The 27,390-nt window shown below is 40.1% G+C and overlaps 2 protein-coding genes across 8 annotated transcripts in view; one reads left to right on the plus strand and one right to left on the minus strand.

The window, feature by feature from the left end:
- Positions 1–364: 364 nt before the first annotated feature.
- Positions 365–27,390, minus strand: part of ITGB6 (integrin subunit beta 6) — a 132,562-nt gene continuing 105,536 nt past the window's right edge. For all 7 annotated transcript variants that reach the window (XM_045033857.1, XM_045033856.1, XM_023259382.2 and 4 more), the window contains 5 exons: positions 23,313–23,535; positions 20,684–20,781; positions 15,580–15,699; positions 9,781–9,947; positions 365–477 (listed from right to left, as the gene is read on the minus strand). In XM_045033857.1, coding sequence (XP_044889792.1) covers positions 379–477; positions 9,781–9,947; positions 15,580–15,699; positions 20,684–20,781; positions 23,313–23,535 — 707 coding nt within the window. In that variant the 3' untranslated portion in view covers positions 365–378. The remainder of the gene's footprint in view (positions 478–9,780; positions 9,948–15,579; positions 15,700–20,683; positions 20,782–23,312; positions 23,536–27,390) is intronic.
- On the plus strand, positions 4,764–6,831 carry LOC101094119 (oxysterol-binding protein-related protein 9-like). Its single transcript, XM_045033859.1, is given in 3 exon segments — positions 4,764–5,633; positions 5,636–5,918; positions 5,920–6,831. Coding segments are annotated over 3 exon segments (1,674 nt in total). The 5' UTR covers positions 4,764–4,984; the 3' UTR covers positions 6,662–6,831.

Below are 27,390 nucleotides of genomic sequence, written 5' to 3' on the forward strand. Positions count from 1 at the left end.
TGGACTTTGTGACTTTGCTGAGACAAAGACTTCAGGTAGCTATATTCCTGCAACAAATGAGATTCTAATTTCAAACATTTTTCAAATGCAAATCAGGCCCCCATGTGTCATTTTGATGATTTTTTGAGGCATTAATGCAACAGAGTTAGTATTCCTCAATGATCCCCAAAGTCACCCCTTTGCTAAGGATATTTCTCTTCTTGATTATTTTGAACCTGCCAACACAGTCTCTAACCTTCATACAGACAATGACTGATCTCCAAATGACCTATTATTATCTTAAACCAACCTCATTTTAAAGCAACAAAAAAGAAAAATTAAATAGTGCATTAACATTTCATATCAGTGAAGCAGACTTTTTTTGTGCATGAAGTAGTTCTATCCATCTGCGGAAAGATCCATCTTTTGTTTCTCCCTGTGTTTATAGGTTACGTTTTTGAAGGTACTGGTCGAACCTCTATACAGTGGATTGGTTCCCTAAAAAAAACAACAAAAAAGTTCAAATGGAAGTATGTACATATTATTACATGGTTTTAATATATCTTTAATAATTTCATTGTACATTATAAATGAGAAGAAGAGAGTCAGGCTCAAGCTTGGAAGCCATTTGAATAATTTTGATTAATTCCATAGATTCAATATATTCTTATGTAATTTCATATATTATTTTAGCATTTTAAAGTGTATACCTCTTCATTTAATTTTTTATTTTTATTTATTTTTTTAAATTTTGTTTAATGTTTATTTATTTTTGAGAGAGAGAGAGAGAGAGAGAGAGAGAGAGCACACACGCGCACTCAAGAGAGGGAGGGGCAGAGAGGCAAGAGGGAGACACAGAATCCAAAGCAGGCTCCAGGCTCCGAGCTGTCAGCACAGAGCCTGATATAGGGCTCAAACTCACGGACTGTGAGATCATGACCTGAGCTGAAGTCAGCCGCCCAACCGACTGTGCCACCCACGCGCCTCCTGTTCATTTAATTTTTTAATATGCAGAACCAGTGCCATATGTGTATCATAAAAATCTGACCCTGTTTGGAAACACACTAATTTATGGATAGAAAACAAGACTTTGACTGTTTTGTTCACTGCTATTTTACCAGAGTTGAAAACAGTGCCTAGCCAACAGCAGGCATTCAGTATTTACTGAACGAATAGAATGAACCATAAGGTGGCCCCAAAAGGAAATAAAAAGTAAAAAATGGGAAAAGTGCACTTGTAGAAGCATGCAAAGACAATGACATAGTATCTGCCTTTAAGAGAGGTGTTGCTGGTGAGAGGCATCACACAAGGGCACAGATAATCTTGCTAACGTGAGATAAAAATTTAGGAAAAACAACTAGCTGCTTGGGAGAAGCAAGGAAAGATCCCTAGGACAGTGAAAACCTGCTCTAGAGAGTGAAAGAATTAGGTAGCATGTGCTTCCAAGAGAATAGCAGTGTGTGAAGCAGAGAGTCACCAGGTACTGGCATGTAGGACACTGGGCGCATGACGGAGTACAGGTCCCAAGGCAGGTTGGGCAAGATGGCTTTGCCTTTGGGGAAGTGCAGAGGATTTGTGCCAATGTCTGGATAATTCAGTTGTGCTCTTTAGGGTGTAGATGTGTTTCTAGGTGCCATCACCAGGACCAGAAGAGGCCAGGCTCTGTAAGTGTTTAAAGAAATACCAAGCTTGATCCTCCAATTTCCCTCCTTTGGTTGAATCATTCCAGGCAGGCACAAGATGTCTGTGTAAGTTGCAGTTTCTTCTCTCCCACTTTCCAAGGTTGACCACACAGGCTTTGATGTCAGACAGCCTGGTTTCAAACCCAGCTCTACCACATGACCTCAGTTAAGCAATTCTGAGTCTTGGTGTCCTCGTCCACTGGAGGGATTACCAAAGTGCTTACCTCATTCATGAAGTATACTTTAGCACAGTCCCTGACATATATTCAGTGCTCAATAAATGCCGCCTCTTATTAGTTCTTATCTCTACCTCTTCTTCATATTTGGAATTTCCTCCTCTTTAAGTTTTGGAGAGGGTTAGAAAGATACTTTCCCCTGGAGCTTTCACATTCAACATTTCCAAGCCCACTTCTGCTTGTGTATGATGTCTAGGTATCACCTATGACCTTCCAAATTACTAAATCTTATATTTTGGTCTCCTTATCCTATACATTGTAGAGATTGTGGCAAGTTCTAGACATAGATTTCAAAAACAGCTGTATTTGCTTTCCCAGGACATTTCTCTCAGTTCTCAGAAGAACTAAATAAAATTGAAAAACATTCCTGGGCCTTCCACTTGTTGTCCTTGCATTTGCCACAGTGTCTTTATCGTGAGGAGGAATCACACCTGCACCCACTTCTCCCAGAGCCAGTAACCTGACCTCTGACTGAGTAACATGTAACCTTTGTTCATGTGCCTTCAGAAAGAGATGCTATCTCGGCCATAAGCACAAATAGGAAACAGGCTCCCTGATGGTGGATGATCAATGAAGTCCAGATCACCATACTTCTCTATTCCTGAAGTCAGCCCGGATGATTCTGAGGATGCTCCTGTCGTTATTTAGTCCTGCTGCCATAAGAACTTGGAATTTGGAGAGTGAAGGACACACTAATACGGTCTTAAGTGCAGTTGGAGTCTCATTTGGAAACAAAAATCATGTATGAATTCTATTCAGTTTTCAAAACTGCAAGCTATTAAGTTTAAGCTGGTTACAGAAAAATAAAGAACTCAGTCGAAGAGGAAAAATGGCAAAAATAAGTACAGGTTGGGATGACAAGTCCTGGAGGAAGAGGAAGGCTTAGGGAAGAGGAAAAATACTCTGAAAGAGTAAAGGTCTGTGAGCAGGGCCAGCTTAGATCTTCATAGGACCAGGAACTCTTTCGTGAACCTCATCCCATGCTATGTCAAACATATTAAAATGTACCCACATTCCACACTAAGTATAATTTATTGCACCATAAGGAAAGTGACTTAAGTTACAATGAACTGAATGCATGATGTTATTTTGTAGACATTTAGATGAATGTTCATTTTGATTACAGTGTTCATTCTGTATTTTGAAGCAACTTTATTCAGGGGGTCTCTTGCAAAGCTAGTTGTAGGTCCTGGGCATGATGGCTGAAGCAGACCCCACCATAGTAAGAGGGTAAGGTGGGAGTTGAAAGGTGTAGAAAGAGCAAGTACATATTGCTGGGAGGCAGTTGTGTTTCCTGCCCTCAGCTGACGATCAGAACTCAGGAGAATAAGCTCAAACGAGGTTTTGTTGGTAGAAAAAAGGATGGCAACGTGTAGTACTGCCTCCTCTAGGCCACGCAGATGGTAACTCTCCTACAGGTTTCCAGCCAAGCCACAGCCTTGGGTCTCCATTTCAGGTGGGTCTGAATTCTTTCACTGTTTAGACAAGGTTGGGTTTCCCCCACAACGATCTGGGGTGACCAGGCTGATTTCCCCTGAAATCTGGGGGTGCTATTTAGGCTGTGGATTCTGTAAATGCAGTGGCATATTTCTGGAGCTTGAAAAAGTGGTAATAAGAAAGCTCTTTGTCATGACCCATAGCTCTCTTAATGATTGCCTAACTGCCAAATGCAGACCTGATTTGCTTAGCACAGTACAAAATCAATCCATGACTGCAAGAAATGTCAGACTGAACATTTTTTGCCTCTAGTTAATGACTTGTCATCCTAGAAAAAAATGTCTAATCAAAGATGAATTTAAATATCCTCCCTTTGTGTTTTCATAAAGAATATGGATGGGGAGGTTATTTTTAAAAGTATAATAAAAGGTAACCTTTCTTTATGGCTATGATGAAATGTTTCAAGAGGCAAGAAACGGAGCTCTTTTTGTCTTGAGCTCTGTCACCTTTAGAGTCCAATGGAGGCCTATGGGTCAGGAGATCCAACCCACCCCTACTGACTCTGGAGGTCCCCTGGGGTTTGAAGACCAGTCAAAATCAGTTCTCAAGAAGAAACAGGTTTTAGATTAAAAGTGGAATCAAACTGAGGACCCCAAAATGGATGCACTGAGCAACATTTTTTTTCCAATAGGATATATTAGTGAAATTTGAATTGAATTATTTGAATTAAACCTCTTTTGCATCCAAGTGAATAATTATTACCCAGTTATTATCTAGTCAAGAACATCAAACATTTGTTATTCAAAGAAACTCAGTTTAACAAGGGAATAATATTTTTCATTTATGATTTTATCTGTTTAATGCATATTTTTGTTCCATTTTAGATGAAGAAACAGTAAAAATCAGCATTTAAATTTCAGTCATGTTCTACACCCTGAGGGAACACAATGCATGTTTTGGGGAAATTAACTGTTAATTAAAATGTTATTTTAAAGATATTAATCATTTGTCAGTGTTCATGCCTTTGTATGAGAACATTAAAATGTGCTGGTTAGTAGATACACATCACATAATTGCCCAAGTGCTTGTTTGTAGAACACCTGCTTATTATTTCTAGGAGGGTCAAGGCTGTGCTTAGAAGAAGGCTGCAGTTAGGATCTCAGCTCCAGCATGGATCAAAAGTTTGGGAAGTCTGGAGTGGACAGACTTCACTGCATTCTGGGGGATACAGACTGGGGGAGAAAAAAAGGGGTGCTTGGAAGCAGCCCCTGGTTCCCCCCTCTGGAGGCACAGAGGGTGGGGGCTTTGGTGAATGGCTTTCATGCTGGCCACTTGTGGAGTGAGTAGACCCAGAGGGTCTGGGAAAGGGGCCGGCCCACACCCCTGAGTCCCCAGGGTCCCTGCTGCCTGTCTGGGCCGGGCCGTGGGTGTGAATGTCGCTCTCTCCCTGCCTCCTTTCCGCTGCCCTCTGGGGGTTTGGATTCAGGATTTGTTCCTAGTGTCCAAGACTTTGATAAGAAACTTACAGAGGCCTATGCTTACCTACAAATCTTGATAGAACAATTAAAGCTTTTTGATGATAAACTTCAAAACTGCAAAGATGATGAACAGAGAAGGAAAATTGAAACTCTTGAAGAAACAACAAATAGCATGGTAAAATCAATTAAACACTGCATTGTGTTGCTGCAGATTGCTAAAAGTACTATTAATCCTGTAGATGCAATATATCAACCTAGTCCCTTGGAACCTGTGATCAAAACAATGCCTACTCAGACTGTCTTGCCTCCAGAACCTGCTCAGTTGTGTAAGTCAGGGCAGCATCCATCTTCCCTACCAGTTTGACCTGTATTAGCTACCTTGGGACATCATCAGACTCCAACACCAAATAGTACAGGCAGTGGGCACTCACCACCTAGTAGCAGTTTGACTTCTCCAAGCCATGTCAACTTGTCTCCAAATACTGTCCCTGAGTTCTCTTATTCTAGCAGCAAAGATGAATTCTATGATGCTGATGAATTTCATCAAAGTGGCTCATCCCCAAAGCACTTAATAGATTCCTGTGGATCTGCCTCTGTCTTGACAAACAGCAGCTCAGGAAATAGTCGCAAGCGCCCCGATACCACAGAGTCACTTAATTCTTCCATGTCCAATGGAACAAGCGATGCTGACCTCTTTGATTCACATGAGGATAGAGATGATGAAGGGGAGGCAGGGTCCATGGAAGAGCACAAGAGCGTTGTCATGCATCTCTTGTCACAGGTTAGGCTTGGAATGGATCTTACTAAGGTAGTTCTTCCAACATTATTCTTGAAAGAAGATCTCTGTTAGAAATGTATGCAGACTTTTTTGCACATCTGGACCTGTTTGTGAGCATTAGTGACCAGAAGGATGCCAGAGATCGAATGGTTCAGGTTGTGAAATGGTACCTCTCAGCCTTTCACGCAGGAAGGAAAGGATTGGTTGCCAAAAAGCCATACAACCCTATTTTGGGTGAAATCTTTCAGTGTCACTGGACATTACCAAATGATACTGAAGAGAACCCAGAACTAGTTTCAGAAGGACCAGTTCCCTGGGTTTCCAAAAACTGTGACATTCATGGCTGAGCAGGTTTCCCATCATCCACCCATTTCAGCTTTTTATGCTGAGCGTTTTAACAAAAAGATACAATTCAATGCTCATATCTGGACCAAATCAAAATTCCTTGGGATGTCGATTGGGGTGCACAACATAGGGCAGGGCTGTGTCTCATGTCTAGATTATGACGAACATTACATTCTCACATTCCCCAATGGTTATGGAAGGTCTGTCCTCACAGTGCCCTGGGTGGAACTAGGTAGAGAATGCAATATCAATTGTTCCAAAACTGGCTATAGTGCAAATATCGTCTTCCACACTAAACCTTTCTGTGGGGCAAGAAGCACAGAATTACTGCTGAGATTTTGTAGTTCTCCAAATGACAGGATATCTTTTTGCTCAATTGAAGGGGAATGGAATGGTGTAATGTATGCAAAATATGCAACAGGGGAAAATGCAGTTTTTATAGATACCAACAAGTTGCCTATAATTAAGAAGAAAGTGAGGAAGTTAGAAGATCAGAATGAGTATGAATCCCACTGCCTTTGGAAGGATGTCACTTTCAACTTAAAAATCAGAGACATTGATGCGGCAACTGAAGACAAGCATAGACTTGGAGAAAGACGAAGAGCAGAAGCCCAGGAAAGGAAAGAGAAGGAAATTCAGTGGGAGACAAGGTTATTTCATGAAGATGGAGAATGTTGGGTTTATGATGAACCATTACTGAAAAGTCTTGGTGCTGCAAAGCATTAGGTTGGGAAATGCAATGTTTACACCTGATGACCGGGGCAATAGGCATAATTAAGCACCAATCTTCCTTTGGGAGAACCTATTCACTCCCTTCTTATTGCAGTGGTTCCTATCTCAGGGATACTGGATTTTCTGATGCAGATGAACAATTAAAGCAAGAAAAACTTCCCTTTTTTTCCTTTTCTGTGGCAGTTACAATTGTGACTTCAGTCCTGAGAAAAACTTCAGGTTTTGAAAATAAGATGTCTGCTTTTTCCCCAAACCCCATGCTTTGAAAAGCATTTATGAATCCCAGTCTTAAACCTTGCATACCAGTTTGACTGTTTCATAGTTCATATAATTCTGGGTTCTACATACATATATGTAACACATATATAAATATATACCTGATGCCAGATTTTTCATAAATACTCCGTCTACTATAAATATTGATTCTTCTGAGTTGTTTTAGAAAATTAGTGCAATGTATTAAAATCAAGTGTTAGGAAGTGTCATGGCCTCACCTATAACAACTTTTTTTTTTTTGGAATTGGACTATTAATAGGAAGTAGACTATTATTAAATTGTATCTAATGCTGGACTATATTTAATTATACTCAGTGCTTCTTAAGGCTTCATAAAGTAATTTTTCCAGTTAAAAAAAAAAAGTTTGGGAAGTCCCTTAACTTCTCTGAGCATCCATTTCCTTACGTTCAAAATGGGATTATCTAGACTACTTCACAGGGTGGTGGTGTCAACCAACTACTGCTATTTGGTTTTTTTGTGTGTGTCAACTTAATCATATTCTTTTGCCTGATTGCCCTTTTTAAAAATTTTTTTTAATGTTTATTTATTTTTGAGAGAGAGAGAGAGCACGTGCACAAGTGGGGGAGGGACAAAGCGAGAGGGAGACACAGAATCCAAAGCAGGCTCCAGGCTGTCAGCACAGAGCCTGCACGCAGGGCTCGAACTCACAAACTGTGAGATCATGACCTGAGCCGAAGTTGGACACTTAACCGATTAAGTCACCCAGGCGCCCCTGTCTGATTGTCCTTTTGACCATTGTCAGGCATTTGCTTGACAGTTGATGAGAGTTATAAACACCCACGGCCGGGGGATTAGATGAAGTTAACGGCCCTCAACTTTAGCCTCATAATACTATGTTCTAAGTCATCAGACTAATCTAGCAGGTTACATTTTACCTTGTTAGGGACGGATAAATTATATCCTCATTGCAAATCCAAATTTACTCTCCTAAAGCATTTTATTTAATTATGAATAATTCATACATACACAAAAGAGGAAAGCTGTATAACAAACCTCTATAGACTCATCACCCAGATTCAACAATGATCAAGATTTTGCCACACTTGCTTCACTATTCCCTTCTCTCTTAACGTGAAAAATTTTTTTAAGTTTATTTATTTATTTTGAGAGAGAGAGTGAGTGACAGAGAGACTGAATCCCAAGCAGGCTCCATGCTGTCAGCACAGAGCCTGACAGGGAGTTCGCTCCACAAACTGTGAGATCATGACCTGAGCTGAAATCAAGAGCCAGACGCTCAACCAGCAGAGCCACCCAGGTGCCCCACTATCCCCTTCTCTCTTTTGGCTGAATTATTTCAGAGTAAACCTAATCTTCATTTCCTTTCACTTCAAAATGTGGATATTTTCTAGCAAAGTTATCATGCCATTATCTTACCTAGTCAAATTAATCATAATTCCTTGCTATCATTCTAATATCCAGTCTATATTATCCTCCTTCCAGGTGTCCAAGAAATGTATTTTTACGGTCAGACTGTTCAAATCGGGATCGAAACAAGATCCATGCATTGAATATGGTTGTTGTGTCTAAAGGCATTTTTAATAGGAAGATGAAGTAGCTGAATATTTTTGTTGTCCATTGTCCTGCACTGTATCTTAGCATTACTTCAAAATAATTGCATGATATATAAACATGCTTTATCAAGATAAATTTGTCCAAAACAGAAATTCCATTTGCTTTAAGAATTGAGGATATCACTATATAATTAGAGGGAAAAAAATGTTAATATCAACTTATTGGGGCAGATGAACACAAAAGAGCATTGTGTTTGCCTGTATTTTCTCCAGTGAAATCACTGTTTTTAGAATCAGCAATGTAAGATAATTGCTATTAGATAGCTGGCACACCATTAGAAATAGAAAGATGAAATTAAAACCATGAAATTGTTTCTATGGCCCTCTAGAAATGTAATTATCTCTCCTGTGGAAAAGAAACACAGAAAATTGGAGTCCTGTTTTGTGTTTGTCTACTGTGAAGGGGAGACACATAAATTATATCTATTGAGTATACGTACTTAAAGGTTGACACTTTTTAGGTATTTTTCAGGTAGCTGTTTAAAATTTGTTATTGAGAAGAACTACCTGAATGATATTTAAAAGGTCTGCTCTGGGGCGCCTGGGTGGCGCAGTCGGTTAAGCGTCCGACTTCAGCCAGGTCACAATCTCGCGGTCCGGGAGTTCGAGCCCCGCGTCGGGCTCTGGGCTGATGGCTCAGAGCCTGGAGCCTGTTTCCGATTCTGTGTCTCCCTCTCTCACTGCCCCTCCCCCGTTCATGCTCTGTCTCTCTCTGCCCCAAAAATAAATAAACGTTGAAAAATAAATAAATAAAAAAGGTCTTCTCAACTTGACATTGTAACCTATTATAAGTAATGAGTATTTCTATGGAAATTGACATGAACTGTAATACTACTCACGAACATTATTCTGTTGGCTATAACACAACTGATCTATGGAAGTGTTTAGATACAGCACCTATGCTTTATCAAGAGGGGCCTGAATGATCCTCCTGGTGGTAATGATTAAATGTATCTCCTTTATGTCCCTAAACAGTATATAAGGAGTTTCAAGAGACTCTTCAGAGTGGGGGAAATCCCTACTGCACTGAGAGACAAATGTATGTTATGAGTGTTATTTGGGTCCCAAATAGCTATCTGGGTTCCTTTGTCCTCAACAAATCAAAGCTGTTAGGGACATGGTGAGAAGGGTAGGGAAAGAACCAATGAAATCACTCTCTTTTAGAGCAGAAGAAAGCTGACACCCATCTCTTCCATGAGTCACTTTCTCCCGGAGACAAGGGATAGCCCCCAAGTGTTTACATACCGTTTGCCACTTGGCCTTTGACCGTTCTGCTTCAAATTTGGCAACTTCTTTACGATCATGAAATGACACCAACAGCTTCCAAATGCACAGGAGGACAACCCCAATGAGAAGAATAGCCAGTGAAACCCCCAACATGATCATGGGAATGTTTGGGGGCTTTGGACAGTCTGTGGAAACAAAGAAAATTATATTAAGAATATTTGGTATAATCTTGTGAGGCAGAGAAAAGATTTCTCATTAAAATGTACAACTATATTTTTTCTCCAGTAGAGGGAAAATTGTAACAAGTTTTGTTTTGATGAATTAAAAAAAAATGAGTTACTTGTTGAAAGATAGCCTTATTCCTATGAAGTAGAACAAAAGATAAAGTTTTGTTATTTAAAGCAAATGGATATATACTTGAATGGCTGACTCAAAAAGAGTTAGAATCCAAGAATGAGGTTCATACACACAGAACATGTAAAGGACCATGAAAAAGACTATAGTTTAATTCCTAAAAATGGTCTCTTCTGGATACATGATAGAATAGAAATGAAATGTGTATGTGTGCACACATTCACACACAAACACATGATATTACTTTTTTATGGATTTCCTTGAAACATAAACTGTCTAGGAGATTATATTCAGAATTATATAAAACCCACCCCCTGAGAAGTTTACTACTAGCCGCTGCTTCTTTTTTTAATCGAAGACAATGATGGCTATTTGTTTTATTTTAATACTAATGTAGTGCTCTGGTGTCCTAGAAAGTTCCTGGACTGGGGTCAGGGGAGGTGGTTTCAATTCCCATCTGATGTAGCTCTCTGAAATCCATCAAGTCCATCGATCTCTCTGAGTTCCAGGACCTTCATCCATCAAACAAAGGTGTAGAACTTCAGTGTTCCCTTAACTTCCCTGAGGATAAGGTTGAGCTCAGGTGCATATGCTTATTAAACCCACAGCTTCCAGTGGGGTGCCCGGGTGGCTCAGTTGGTTAAACATCTGACTTTGGCTCAGGTTATGATCTCAGAGTTGGTGGGCTGGAGTCCTGCTTCGGGCTCTGTGCTGACAAGCTCAGAGCCTGGAGCCTGCTTCGGATTCTGTGTCTCCTTCTCTCTCTGCCCCTCCCTGGCTCACCCTCTGTGTCTCTCTGTCTCTCAAAAATAAATAAAAATGTTTAAAATTTTATAATTAATAAATAAATAAATAAATAAATAAATAAATAAATAAATCCACTGCTTCCTAGAGCCCAGAGGTTCTGATTCAGTGGGTCTTAGATGGAGCCACAGACTTTTTATTATTAGCAGTATCCCAAGTGATTCTTATCTTCAGGGAAGTTTGGGAAACTAAAGTTTCTGTATAGTCCTTTCAACTTGAACATTCTATGAAATGTTATTTTGACTCTATTGATGATATTAATATAATTTCACAATTACACAGTGCCTTCCCTCATTGACAGCAGAATGACTAATAATTCTTGCAATATGCCTGAGAGATGATACATTTCTTAATGAAACATTATAATTAAGCTCTCCCCTTGCTTTCACGAGGAAAAAAATCCCACATAAAAATTATCATTAAATATCTGCCTCCCTCTGCAAGAAGTGAGGCAAATCTGTGGTATCTGGGGAGGAAATGAATCATGCTTAGTTTAGCCTAACTCTTATTGCTTTTAGATATTTAATCAGGAGAGTTATACACATGGGATGAGTGATGCTGCTTTCAAGGTAAGAATCTATAACTGATCTGAATTTGAGCAGGACTAATGACCCCACAACAGCATGATGCTTGGCCTCAGACACTTTTGTTCTTTGGACAAAAAAACCATGTAAGGAGATTATGCAGAAATAAGTAAAGGAGCTAATGAAATAGCGACTCCAGTATGAAGATCTAAAGACTGTTTCTAGCACAGCAAATGAACCATGGCTGCTTCTAAGAGGTTAGCAACACTCCTGCAAAGAAAGTGGGAGGTGTGTGTCAGTGAGAATATACACTAGCTGCATCTTTGACAATGAAATGTTTGGGATGGGGCATCATAGCATGTTCTTGCCGAAAGCAAGATGAAGCTTACTAGGACCCTGCCACCAGAATGTGAATTAGGAGGGCTCTCCAGTAGAGAATAAATAAAGGAGGAACAGGCACAGCCTGGCAGAGACAATTTTTTAAGAACTTAGAGTCATTATACATTTATACATTGAGAATACATTATACCTTGAGAAATTATACATTTCTCAAGAAAAGATTTCGGCCCAAGTACCAGGACAGGTATCACACAATAGAAATCTCCACTGTATATTTTCTCTTTAGTTTTTTCCTGAAATGCTCAGACTGAAGACATATTTCTAGGTGGGAAAAGAGGGCCATCTCCACCACGGTGTGCAGTATTGCCTGTCGAGTCCTGGCCACTGCCACCTAATTCTAAGGTCCAAACTTTTAGCTCTGTCACATGCAGCTAACCGAGCATGGAAACATGACTTTTCTGAATTAGGTGGTGTGGTAAGTACACAATACACACTGATTGTGAAGACTTAGTTTGGAAAACAATAAAGCACGTCAATAGTTTGGGTATTGCTAAATGACAATATTTCGGATAGACTGGATTAAATAAAACATGTGATTGAAATTCATTGCACCAGATTTTGACTCTTTGGTGCAGTTACTCGAAAATTTTAAATTCCATGTGTGGTTTGCATGACCTTTCTATTGATGCTGATGTAACATATTTTGGGGAGTCAGGTATTTATTATGATCGTACAGCCAGTGGGAGGCAGTATCGCACAGGAGTTAGGAGCCTGGGCTCTAAGCCAGCCTGCCAGAACTCCCCAACCAGCACTGGTACTTAATTGCTGCAAGACCTAACACATTTTTAAACTTTTCTGCTTCAATTTCCTTATCTGTAAAACGGAAATAATAGCAATACTTGCTTTACATGGTTGTTATATGAGGGGGATAAAAGAATTAATGCGTGTAAAACATATAGAACTATACCTGGCATAAGGCATTAGTATGGGCTCAGTAAATGAGAGGTATTACTGTTATTGTTATTCCTATTCTTCAAAATGCAAATAGATTCTTCCTCCTTTTCTATTCTCAAGACTTCAAGGACCTGGACCCTCCATGCTGGAACCTGTGGGTGTAAAATCCACACCCACATCCCTGCCAGGAAGGCTCCTGAATATCATTTCTTTTTTTTTTTTTTTTTGCATATATGTTTATTTTTGAAGGAGAGAGAGACAGCGCATGAGCATGAGCATGAGCATGAGCAGGGCAGGGGCAGAGAGAGAGGGGAGACACAGAATCGGAAGCAGGTTCCAGGCTCTGAGCTGTCAGCACAGACCCCGATGTGGGCTCGAACTCACAGACCTCAAGAGCATGACGTGCCGAAGTCGGACGCTTAACCGACTGAGCCACCCGGGTGTCCCTCAAATGTCATTTCTTGACTGGCTCTTATCCCCTGAAAGTTTTTCCAGATGGAAGAAAAAAGATAGGCAAAGCTATCCCTACATCCACACACACCCTGATACTGACTGTTCACTTGGTTTCTATTTAAATCTGTTTGTAGGGCTGTGGGAATCCTTAGCATCCACTTCCTCCTTTCTATCCTTGCCTCTGATCCCCAGCCATGGGATTCTCTGGTCTTATAGCTGTGAGAAGGGCCTGCAGATTCCAGGGCAGACTCTGCCCTCAGGGCCCCTGGAAGCTCGGGGCCTACCTAGGAACATGAATATTGCCAGGGAGAAGCATCTTTGCAGCTGTCAGGTGACTTCTGTTAAGCCTCAGGGAGGTAATTTTCCCCTCACTTTTCGCTACTACAAAAGCATAGGGAGAATAAAAAGCCTTAATAAAAAGTCATCAGGGAGTCTGAGTGCTTTCAGAAGGACGTCATGTTTATGTGCCACTCAGATTGTGTGGAAGCACACACACACACACACACACACACACACACACACACACACACACACAAACCCAATGGTTCAGTAATGAGGGGGTATTTGTCAGCCAAAGGCATGTTTCTCTCTCTCTCTCTCTCTCTCTCTCTCTCTCTCTCTCCCCCACACACACACACACACACACACACACACTCAAAATAAAAATCAAACCTACCAGATACAAAAGCCCCTGAATTAAAGACAATTCTGGAAGTTCATTTTTGTTGCTTAAAACTCATTTTTCCAATGGAATCAATATTATATTTCACGAGAACTTGCTAAAGCCACTGCCATGGTTACAAGTAGAGGGTTGGGGGGATGTAGTTCGTGAATCTGGCTTTATAAAACACATAATGAGGAGCCAGGTTTTTTGTACTAAGTAATTCTTTGTGCAGCAGGATTCACCTTAAATTTCATTAACTAATGGCCTCTACAAAGCATTTTATATATGCATTTCAAAGAAGTTGATTCATAGGAGATTTTCAAGAGCAAGTCTCCAGGTGCACTCTGCCCACCTGAGCTTCAAGGCCAAGGTCACAATCATACTCTTGTATCTTGTATTGTGCTGACTTCTGCCTCCCCTTGACCCCTAATACTATACTGTGGTATTTTTCTAATCATGTTTTCTTGGTTGGTTTATAGTATCTTGAACTTATTTTTTGGTTACATTGGTATTGCTTTCGTTTTTACACACTTTAGTGATGGCAGTTTGATATCCTTGGTTTCAAATTTAGGAGTTACTATTTTGTTGACACACTGATAAGCAAGCACACACAACAAAATACATCTGCCTGCTAGCCTTCCCTTGCTGCTGTTGTCTGGGGCAGAACTTAGGCTCCACGCTTTTGGGGGTAGGAGGAGGAAGAGGTTGCTGACGAGAGCTGGAGCGATCTGATTTAATGCAGGTGTCATTTCTGCCAGAAAGATTTAGGAACACGTCATTAATTGAAGACAAAAAAGGTGAGGCACTTGTGAATATCTAAGAATGCAGGCAGGGAGGTCTGGAAGCCATCTGTAGCAGAATAGTCTTAAAATGCAGAGTCCTGGGACACACATCACACCTGCTGACTCAGGATGCAGGCAGTTTAGCAAGCTCCCCAGGTGAGTCTGATACTCACTAAAATTTAAAACTTCTGGACAAAAGTACCTTTTCCACTATTTTCTTTTCTATCCAATATAAACTTCTCTCTGAGATTTTTGAGATTTTTACTTGAGAGCTTCCCAGGTCCTAAACAAACTCCATGAGCTGGTGTGTTGAAAACCTAAGAAGCTAAGGACCCTGACTTCCTTTGTGGATCACTTTCTTCTTCATTTGATGTTTCATGTCTTTTCTGACTCAATGACCCATTGTTGTAGGTTATGAATTGGCACATGTTTTATATGCATTATTCCATTTAATCTTTGAGTCAACCCTTAGAAGATGGTACTATTATTTTTCCCATTTTACAGATGAGGAGACTCAGAGGCAAGTATCTTCCAGAATGTCAAGCAGCTCTTAAGTGGTTAGAGCAGGATTTGAACCAAGGTTTGCCTGATGCAAATCTCATCCTTTTAGAGTATTATGCTCCTCCCTGTTAGCCTTTCTTAAAGATACACCTTTTGCTTACATTGCATTCAGTCAGTCCATCTTTCTACAAACCCTCAGCCAGCTTTTGGGGAGATGATGGTTGGTACAAATGCGCTCATCATGTTTTGTGGTCTAAGTAACAGACATTGGACCATATCAAACCTCTCAACAGGTATATTTCAATCCCTGGGAAAGTAGAAGCACTCCATCAAAATTCTGGAAATGCCTTTCGTGGAAAGCTACCCCAAGTGTCTTTCTGGTTGTTTCCTCCTCCCCCATGTAGTATCACTTATCATTGACAATAGAAGTCATGCCACCCACCTTTCTCATTGATGCTGTGAATGATGGTTTTCCCTTCATTGTCTGTAGTTATTAGGAATGTAATAAGACATTCATTTTCTCCTTGCAGAGAACAGGGAACAGAACTATCCTTTGAAAAATCTGCAGATAAAGGAGTCATTCATTAGATTAAATGAGATTCCAAAAGAGATTATTTTTAAAGCAAAGTGGCATTGAGTTTTAATATGCAAATAAGAATTTTTGACATTGCAGAATAGGAATCAAAAGGACATAGGATTTTTCCCACCACTGAGGTTTTAGTTTCTACTCATGTTCCAGAAGAACAGTTCCAGGTGTGGTCAATCAGTACTGACCATCAAATGCACTTATCAAACTAATGGGAGCAGGATTTCAATAGAGTGAAAGTACTTGAAGGCAGGTATGCCTAGATGTTTTGGGAATAGAATGGCCTTGATTGTGGCATTGAGAGGGCTGTATGTTCCTCTTGGCTGCGAGCATCTGGGAGGAAGCCTAGATTACATTTCAGAAAAAGACTGCACAGCCCAAACTGATACTGATACTTCTAAGGGGGCCTTTCCCACAGTCAAGTTGATGGTCATGTATTGTCACAACAGTAAATATACATTAATATCAGGAAATGGCCATTGAAGTCTTATGTGCTCAGGGACTAGTAGGATGAAAGTAAACCCCAGATTAAAAGGAACCCAGTTGACAGTTTGCCTACTATTCAGTATAACCCCCCTTTTTAGTTTAAAAAACAAACGTAATCCAGTTTTCTTCAAATCTTTTTCAAATAAACTCTTATTGAGCTTATTCAAGAGGCAGAAAATGAATGTCATACAGAAACTGAAAATATAGTAAAATGGTCAATCCAAGATGTTAGTGCCATTTATCAGAAGTTTTAGAGGTTTGGTATCTATGCCAAAATTATGTAGCATTTTCCAAATTAAAAAAAAAATCTTGCTTAAAATTCTCCTATCTTCTAAGTTGGAGACTTTGTAATGATATTGTTTTTGATACAAATGATACAAAAACTTTTTTTCAGAAACCTGTAAATGGAACAAATGTTTTCTTTTAACCTAAAATTTTGACATATGATCCAATATTAGTGTATGATGACACAGTGAGTCAGAATATTGAAACTGGGACAGTCTCAGATAACCTTAGACATACTCTTGCTAGATCTATAACTTTTCCCATTAGCTTAAACATGAGCTTTAACAAAATAGAATCTACATGTGTTCCTCTGATTCTAACAAAGTAAATAATATGCTATTTTTTGTTCAACAATGCTGTAGCCACAGGAAGGAAGATATTAAGTTGGTTTTGCATTTAATTTATAAGATGAAAACCTCACGTCAGGGTCGATAAGAAGAATGCTCATATTATCTATGGAAAAAAAGGAATGAGTAAAACATTTACCATTATTAATAAGATTTCAGATGATAAATTTAAGTGAAAAAATTGCTTTTGAAGCCATTAGAAGCATCTATTTACATAAGAATATTAAGAAGTCGAATTATAAATCATTCTCATCTGGTCATTCCCAAATGTTTATGATCATGTAAATCACCTGGGATTTATTTATTGCATTTATTTCATGCAATAGCACTGCATATATAATTCATACTTTGGTCATTTTTAGATAACCTTTACCACATGTCCTCCTACCAAACCACTCCAATTAACTAGAATTCATGAAGTCTTGGAGAATATGCTTTTTCTTGTTAGAGTGTTTTTTCTCCCCTTCCTCCTCTCCACCATGACTGTGCACAACCACTCTTCCTCCCAAGTTTACTTAACGGAACATTTTATTCTAAGGTAGAAAATATGTGGATAGCTTATAATACTCCTTTCAGTAATATTAATCTTGCTCTTTTATTTTCTTTTAAATAGCTACACTGAAGCACAGGGAGGCTTAATTTACTTCACTAGGATTATTTAAGTTTTTAATGGAACTGTTAATATGACCTTTGCGTCATGACTCCCTTCTTGCTTTAATTACTTCACCACTCCTTTTCATGACTGTTATGACTAGATTTAGCCAGTTTTGTAGTGTTTGGGTATTAAAATGGCATTATTGAATGTGCAGTGAAAGAGTCCAGCTTGGGCTGAAGATTTGCATAATTAGCTGCTAAGGTTTTCTTTTGTTGTTCATTAAGAAATAGACCTTTCTTTTTTACTCTCCTTTATAAGTGCCAGCAGTGCTGCTCCAGAATAATACAATGAAAATAAGGTCTCGGGCAGTCCATGAAATTATACTTAGAAAAGGAAGAAATGTGAGAATGGGGGTGAGGAGGCCAGCATCCGGGAAGGTCCAGGAAGGATATAGAAATATAAACCATCTGTACCACTGAATTAAGACACCTATGTGTTTAGGACCTGTGCTTTGGGGCTGGGTCAGTAGTTCTCAGAGAAACAGTTTCCCAAGGAAAAAGAAAAGGGTTCTGTGGTCAAACAAGTTTGGGAATCCTTCCTTGCTCCAATTCCTTCTATGCCTCTCCTGAAAATTCACAATGCATATTTAATATAATGTGCATAATTTTTCAGGAGTCGCAAAATAAACAAAAAGCTTAGCTCCCCATTTCCAAAATTTATATGACTGTGGATGCTATTTTCCATTCAACACTTTTAGAATTAGTGTTCTCATGGAACACACTTTGAGTAATAATGCTCTGAGTACCTGAATGTTGGGGTAGATTAAAAAGGGTCTTTCAGTAAAATGGAATGAGTAAAGTTAAGCCACATGTCTTTAGAAATGCTCACACAAGTCCCCACAGCAGAGCTGAGGAACGATGTATTTGGATTATAAAGTTTTGCTCTTCTACTTTACTCTCCATATCCTTGTTGGGAAAAGGTGGGGCTGAGAGAAGACCCTATGTGAGAGCAAATACATGATGATAATTTCAAGGTGATGTGATCAATGACATAACTGCATAAGTTGAAATAGAACTCATAGAAGTCTCATTAGAAAAGTGACTTTTAAATTTTTATTTTTGTTTTTTATTTTAGAGAGAGAGCACACAAGCAGGGGAGGGGTAAAGGGGGAGAGAGAGAGAGAGAGAAGAGGGAGAGAGAGAGAGAGAGAGAGAGAGAGAGAGAGAATATCATAAGCAGGCTCCACACTTAGTGCAAAGCCTGACATGGGGCTTGATCCCACGACCCTGGGATCATGACCTGAGCCAAAATCTAGAATTGGACACTCAACAGACTGAGCCACCCAGGCACCCCAGAAAAGTAACTTTTTAATTCACAGGCTGACAAATATGTTTTTTCTCTTAAATTCAACAAGGTTAGTGCCTTAAATGGTATTAGAAATCCAATTAATATTTTCAGTTTCTGAGTTACAAATAATTATGTTCCCCTATTTTGAAGATAATTTATCTAATTACACAAAAAGAATAATGCAAATATTTTAAATGCCACTTGAGGCCCAGTGTTCCTCTGAAATCCAAGAATTTATGATAATTACTTGAAAACTGTGTATTTAAATATAGCAACTCTGTTCATGACTTACATGTTTCCAAGGTTTATTCCTTTTTTCCCCTTAGCACATTAGATTTCCCATGCTGCTGGTGAATGGTGTTCTAGTAATTTGCAGGACATTTTTCTGCAATTTTTAGCCATTTCTTAGAAACACTTGCTAAATATCTCAACTGTTTGCTGTGAAATGAAGCCCGGGGATATGCTTTGACTTTGAACTAGTTACTAATGTGGACGGTCCACAAATGTTACTTTCCTCAGTGCTTTTACTGCATCCTGCTTTCAGTATTAGTGTAAGGTACACACCATCTTGTCCAATTTATAGCTATTCGGCATATTTATCTTTAGTCACCAGAAAAGAACAGAAGAGGAGTTTTATGAGCACTAATCATGCTCCTCCGTCCAGGCATATTCAACTGTGCACAGTCAGAAATCTCAATTTTGAAACAATGTAGGTAATTTTCAAAACAATAAATGCCACTAACTTATTCCTCTTTGGAAATGAATTAATTTATTTATTTCTGTCTCTTCAAGATATGTATCCTAGAGTGTCATAAGTTGTCTTGATTATTGCACTTCGCCTGAGATACATCTTGGTCACTGCTCTCATGTGTGTAGGGCAGCGAGCGGTTCTGCCTGAGCAAGATGGGAATGCAGAGAGCTTGGGATGATGGAAAAACTAATCCCCCTAGATTGGCCCTTCAGGAGGAGTCAGGCATCTTCTTTACAAATTATTTGTTTAAATGGCCTTGCCAGCTAAAATACAAACTATTTAAGTATTTGAGATGACATTTTGCCTTTAAAAAGAATTTTGTTTTAAATAATTAAATTTTAAAATGACAGGTGAAAGCAAGAGCAGAATTTGCTTAGCAGTTAAAGATAACAGGCCCTTCTTGTTTTGGGGGGGTGAGGCAAAAGGGAATTAAGGGTGGCCATGTAACACTCATGTTCAGAAAGCACAGAGAAGGGGTGGAGGAATAAACGGCTACTAACCAGAAACTGCCTTGTGCCTGAGGCTTGCTCTCAGGAAACCCATATCATACTTTGCCTTGTCCAGTCTTCAAATAGGGCAATCAGATGATAGAGGATGATTTCAGGTTAAGAGATTATTAACATTTAGCTGTTTTTCAAATTTTCTTCTTTTCTAATTAAAAACATAGCATTCTGGAATTCTCTGCAGTTGTTTTTTGTGAAGCAGAGGTGAACTTGCCAACAGAGCTGAAGCCAAATAGAATAGCTATGACTTTAAATTGCTTGTATCCCAAGCCATCATGTTTTTAGCCTTACGGAATGCATTTACTCTTAAATCCTAATGCCGCTGGGGCGCCTCGGTGGCTCAGTCGGTTAAGCATCTGACTCTCGGTTTTGGCTCAGGTCATGATCTCACAGTTCGTGAGTTCCAGCCCCGTGTCAGGCTCTGCGCTGACAGTGCAGAGCCTCCTTGGGATGCTGTCTCTCCCTCTCTCTGCCTCTCCCGCTGTCTCTCAAAAAATAAATAAACTTAAAACAACAACAACAACAAAACTAGTGTTGAACTAATGCCCTGGTTCAAATGAGATTGAGTTACTGAAAAGCACTTCACGGCGTTTCTGTTCTCAAAACCTATGTTAAGAAAAAGAAAGCAACTGGAGACAAGTACAACCTTCTGCTTCATTGATGGTCGCACCAACTAGTTTGCATTTGTCAGCACATTCTTCTCGGGCCTGGCCATCGGCAGACAGGTGACATTCAATGCAGCTCCTGTGAACATTATTCAGTAGAGTTTATCAGTTCATGTTGTTGGAAAACAGATATGTAGCTGGGTTATTGCTTTAATGGTTTAATGCTGTTACTATGGCTCATGACGTAGGAGTGTCTCATAAAGGATGTTGCTTTTTGTTACTTTCAGAAAGATATTTGAGTGATGTTCAAGAGGAAACTGCTTTATTCTGATTCCACTTAGTAATCAGTGTTTCCTGAACCAGGCTTGACAGTAGCTGTTATCCTCATTTATCTCTAATAATTGTTTCTGATTTGTTAAGTAGCAAACAAACAAACAAACAACCCCAATAATAAGACACACTTATATTGGTGTTTGATTTAGGGTTTTGTTGGGTTTTTTTTGGTGGTTGTTGTTCATTTTACATTTTCCTGGGAAAGGTTTATGCTGTTAAAATATGATTCATGACTAAACAAAGTTTTAATTTCTTAACAGAAATCATCTGTTTTGAGAAGAATTCTAAGAATTCATACATGTCATGAAAGGCTATTTCAAAGATTCACTTGTCTGTAGCTATTTTGAATGAGTCTAAGCCTTATAGGCATATTTTCAAAAGCTGGGGTTATAGCTTGGGTCCCCATTAATGTGGGCTTTTTAATAAACGAACTCTACTTACAGAAAAGTGTATTTTTAAGAACATAGCCCAGGAATTAAGCTTCTCTAATGATGTCTCCACAGCAGAGTAAAACTCAGACTCTGAATTAATGTTGTGCTAAAAATCACTTTATAACCAGATTCTGTATGGAGTAATCCAAAACAGCCAAAGTTCTCTTACTATGGGCACTCATCATCCTGCCTCTCTCTCTTCCCCAGGCCATGCAAATGTACGCTCTTGTAAGTGCTGGAAACATTCCCCACAGCCGTGCCACCAGTGTTTCCCTCAGTATCAGTTGAAACTGCAGTGCCCTAGGCAAGCCTTCCCTGACTCCTGCCAGTTAGTTCTCTTACAGTGCAAACCTCTGAATTCCTTTGTAGGAAGGGCTAAGAAGCAGCAGTTTACGTGGGGGTGGGGAGAGAAGTCTTGTCTGGAAATTGCCTTTGCATCGCAAGTATATTGCATTTATCTAGGTTATATATTTACTTAAAGTGGCTTTGCAGGGGTCTGCTGGACATTGTGGAAACCCTTAAAACCTCTACCGTTTGTATGTCTCATTGATGTCTGCCCAAGCTAGGGTGGTAGGCCTGCCATATAGTGCCACAGTCCCCTCTATATCCCTTATTGTAGCTGTCAGCTCAGATATCATTATAATTACTTTAAAAAATGTCTGTCTTCCCCACTAGATTCTTAGCACCTGGTATGGCAGGAACTATAACTGTTTCAGTCATCATTATGTGCCCTTGGTGAACAGTAGGTACTTAATATCTATTTGATAAACGAATGAATGAATGAATAAATGGAAGAATGGACACATCTCAAAGCTAATGTAAACACTCAAAGCTAACATAAACACCAAGGAGATTACCTGATCCCTCAAATTCAAACTACCTGGTTTGTTAATTTCACATTATATAAACCAGATTTAAATTAAATCATGTTTACAGAGAAGGTAAAGCAGATAAATAACGGGAGAAACATCCTGAAAGGACGTTTTACATTTAATTCCGTTCAACTAAGCCTAACTATGTCCCCACACATCTCTTGGCATATGTCCAGGCACAGTGACAGAGAAGTTTTGACACCTGAATGGTGAGGAGTCACTGAGTGAATATTGATTTGCTTACTTAGTTTACACTGGAAATGCAAATGTTACCATGTTGGGTACTGAGTTAACGAAACTATGAACTGCTTAAGCAGTGTTCACTGTATAATAAATTATATTCTGCAGTGTCATCACACAGCCCATTTGGAGACTTGCTTTGTTTGACCTATAAATGTTGCCCCTGCTACCCATGAAGAAGTTAGCTAGCAACCAAAGGAATAGATTTTTTTTTACTGGAAAACAAAAACATGTTGTTGTTGTTGTTGTTGTTGTTCATCTGGTATAAAAGAAAATACAAAACACAATAGCTGTGTAGAATGACAACCAGAGGGAGGTGCCAAAAGGCACGAGAGGTAAAGAAGAGGGAAGAAATGGAAAGCCAAGATCCTCTTTCTGCCTTTTTGCCTCCACGAGTCTATAGATAGGAATGAATCAGGAAGGTCAAGCTTTAAACTTCTAGATAAGAAAGAAGCTTGTCTGTTTTCCCTGAAAAGGTACTGAATGTGGATGTCCTCAGTCTACCTCCAGGGTATTCCTTCTGTGTGGCTGGTATTGTAAGTGAAAGGCCACCTGATGTTATCAGTGTGGGACATCAGCTCAGCTTCCCCAGGCTTGTTTCTAGCAGGAGTGTGAGTGACACTGTGGTCCTGGATAAGCAGGACAAAGAAAGAGTCAAGTCGGACACTGACGTTCCAGGTTGACGATCACAGGGGCCCTGTGGGTCTGTGTATTTGGGCGGATGCTCAGAGAACAAACCCACCAAAAGCAATATGAGGTCCGAGTAAAGAGACCAAGGGAAGTTGAGACATTACCGTTTGGAGTTACAGGGATCGCCACAGGTAGGACAACGTTCACAGGTGGGTCCAGAGGCCCCCGGGTTCGTGCAAACACACTTGCCACAGATGCAGTCCCCTCGCCCGCTGCAGAGCACCCCGTCCTCTGAGACACAGGAGTCGGTGCTGGTGGTGCAGTTACAGTATTCGCCCGCCCAGCCCGTCCTGCACACGCACTCGCCGCAGTCACAGTCGCCGTTATCTGTAAAACAAACACCCGGTGATGCTTAGGGCCCACGCCACTTCTGATTCTGGGACCATCTTTTCTCTTTGCCTTTATTTATTTATTTGTTTTTCATTTTTTAATGTCTATTTTTGAGAGACAGAGAGACAGAGCGTGAGCAGGGGAGGGGCAGAGAGAGAGGGAGACACAGAATCCGAAGCAGGCTCCAGGCTCTGAGCTGTCAGCACAGAGCCCGATCCAGGGCCCGAACCCATGAACCGTGAGATCATGACTTGAACGTAAGTCGGTCACTTAACAGGCTAAGCCACTCAGGTGCCCCTTCTCTTTGCCTTTAAACATCATTAGAAAGACTGAAGAAGAAGAATGAGAAAAAAGTTGAGTGGGGGTGGGAGGGGAAGCAGTGAGCATAGATATATTTTATGGAACAAATTTTGCTAAGTATGTATATTTATTGATCTGGTCTCTTAACTGAAGACTGATTTGATTACCTGATGTTATATCAAACAGAACTTAGAGCCAGATGAAATGAGATAATCCAGAAGCCTATAACAGCAACTTGTGGGGGGGGGGGGAGGGGGTGTGATTATGTGTGTGTGTGTGTGTGTGTGTGTGTGTATTTAAATTGTTTTTACAATTTTTTCCTTTTAATTACGGTGCCATAAGATAGAGATGCAGCACAGACCTGGGTAATACCCACCTCTACATCATTCAAGCTGAGTGATCATAAAAGCCTCATCTATCAAATAGAGGGAATAAAATCTTACAGCGGTGTGGTCAGATGAGATAATGTGTAAATCTTCTACTTCACATTCACCAATTAGATGTCCTGCAGGCATACAGTGAGTGCTCAACAAATTCATTTGTTTAAGAAACTTTAATTGAGCATATATCATATGCCAAAGATTGCATTAGGCATGAAGATACAAAATTAAATAAGGTCACTAAGCTTATAGGCTAGTGTTGGAGACAGGCAAATAAATACCACCAGTAATAAATACAATGCAGTGTGATAAGTGTTATGTACACAGAAGGAGAGTTTCCAAATTGGACCAGAGATTTGGAGACCTCTCCAGAAGAGGTGATGCTTGAGTTGAATTTGGAAGATACAGATAAAAGGTAGAAGATGTTTATATGCATTTTAAGCAGACAAAAAAGCATAGGTAAAAGACAGAAGTGTGTAATCATGGGACCGGCTTTTTTATTTTTAAGTTTTATTTATTTATTGACAGAGACAGAGACAGTGCAAGTGGGGCAGGGGCAGAGAGAAAGGGAGAAAGAGAATCCTAAGCAGGCTCTGAGCTGCTAGCCCAGAGCCCGATTCAGGGCTTGAACTCATGAAACTGTGAGATCATTACCTGGGCTGAAACCAAGAGTGGGACGCTTAACCAACTGAGCCACCCAGGTGACCCTTGTGTGACCTGCATGATACCCAGAGTGGTTTCATATAGACAGAGCCAATGGTGCACAGGAGCTGTGGCAGGAGGGGAGGTTGGAGGAGGCGGGGGTTGGAAAGATCCATGGAAAGTCAGAAATCACATCACATCACAGAAATCACATGAAAAGCTTTATGGACTAAAGTAAGACCTGTTATCCTGACAATTATGGAATTTTAAGTAGAGGAGAGACTGAACAAATAGATATGTGTCTGGTAATATCCTGGCATCAGTAGAGAGGGTCAGACGAGAGATAGGAAAACCACTCGGGAAGGTGTTGCAGCAGTAGAGGCGAGAAGACATGAGGCCCTAAGAGTGCCAGTGGGGATGCAGAGGAAAGGGGATACGGTTCAGGGGTTGGAATACTCAGGGCATAGTGCACTTGCTGCCAAGGTGGAGGGAGAGGGGAAGAGAGAGAGGGATGGAATCTTCCCCAGGTAACCAGACTGGGCTGCTCAGTGAACGGTGCACCTTTTTACTGACCTGGAATGGAGGCTGCCAGCTCATGCTCGCTGCCTTATCCGTGGTGCCTGGCACAGAGTAGTGCTTAATTGTTGAATGAATACATTGTTCTGAAGCAGAGGAAGAAGAGCATCTTTGGGTGGGGAAGATGATGAGTTCATTTTTGGCTCTGTTGAGTTTGAGGGGCCTGTGGGACATTCTAATAGACAGATATATGTATCTATGTATCTATATCTAGAGAGTTTTGAGGTTTGGATCCATCAGAGACAGATGGCAATTAAAGCTGTTGTGGATCAGGTAGAGAAAGCAGATAGAGCGAAAAAAGCCCTAGAGAGCATCAGCATTTAAAATGTGATCAGAAAAAAGGATCTTACCAGGACGACTGAGAGGTAGGAGATCAATGAGAGCAAAGCTGCAGAAACCCAGGGCAGAGCAAAGCTGCTTGAAGGAGGAGACACATGGGAACTTGCAGCAGACATGTCTCATCTAAATTATCCTCTAAACTACAATTGCTTTTTGTTCCTTCCTCAGCAAAAGGGGAAACTTATTCTCAGATAGGGATAGATTTCTATATTGAAGTTTGTTCCAGAAAATTAATATGATTTATAAATATTGTCAAATGAAATGTGCATTTCCTTTGTGAATGCCCAAGTGTATCACTGCATGTAAGAATTACTTGGCAGAGGGGCGCCTGGGTGGCTTGGTTGGTTAAGCATCTGACCCTTGATTTTGGCTCAGGTCATGATCTCATGGTTCATGAGTTCAAGTCCCACGTTGGGCTTCTCGCTGACTGTGTGGAGCCGGCTTAGGATTCTCTCTCTCTCTCCCCCTTTCTCTCTCTCTCTCTCTCTCTCTCTCTCTCTCTCAAAATAAATAAATAAACTTTACAAAAAGAGAATTATTTAGCAGAAATTTGGAAAACTCTTCCAAGAGCTTCTGTCAGAATTTAGAAACCTTTCTGTGGGCTTTCCAGACCCATCCACCATATCGTTGCTAGTTGATATTCACAAGCAACCAATTATCTAAAGTACCTGCTCATATATCCACAACCACAAAAACAACAAGACCCACACAATGGCTTCATGCAGAGGCAAGATGATAAACAAAGATAAAAAAAAAAATGGTCAGGCTCTTTTCAGAGGGATAGATCTTTCTGGAATGCCATTGACTGATAATTGTAAGTGCATAATGGCAGGAAGTATTTTCTGTAATGCCTTTTGCCTGTTAGTTTCCCGTCTCTTAGAATCAAAATACAAAGGACTAATGGAATTTGGGCAAGGGAATAAATCAATGGAGTACTTATAGGTGGATGAAAGAAAGTACACGAAGAAGAACCTTGTGGTAATAGCCCTTCAGAGAAGTGGCACATTGCAGGGCGAATTAGTTGTAAAATCAGAGAGATCTGCACGAGAAGTGAATCGTTAGCACACTCTGGCCTCTGTTACAAACGACAGTAACCACAGAGCCAGTTACAGTTTTCATCCCTGCGCGAAATGCGATGCCAGGCACCTAGTAGGTGCTCCACAACTATTTGTTGAATTTGAATAATTGTACTTGCTTTTATTATACCTTTTTAAAGAGAAAGTTACTAATGATCTAGTAACATCCTTTCCGATGTTGCTACAAACAAAATAGCTTCTGAGAAACAGTAATGATTGAGAATTGTAAAGTATCCCCAAATATGAAGGAACCTGGCATTGGTGAAGTTTTCTTAATCCAACTGCAGAAATAATTGCATTTTCTAGACAGAACTTCTCTAGCAATCACTGTATCTGATACAAAGAGAGGCCCTACTGCCAGACCTCTCAAACTACAAGGCACAGATCAAGTCCACTCTTTTTAAAGAGTTCAATTCCGTGTGCATACGTGGTACCAAATGCAGTAGAAGACCATTAAGAAACGGTAAGAACTGTGTTGCTAAGCACAGTTCAGCACTGCTCTGCAATTCTTTGATTTAAGATTTAAAGGGTGAAATATA

The sequence above is a fragment of the Felis catus genome, chromosome C1 (genome assembly GCF_018350175.1).
Source record: "Felis catus isolate Fca126 chromosome C1, F.catus_Fca126_mat1.0, whole genome shotgun sequence".
Taxonomy (NCBI): domain Eukaryota; kingdom Metazoa; phylum Chordata; class Mammalia; order Carnivora; family Felidae; genus Felis; species Felis catus.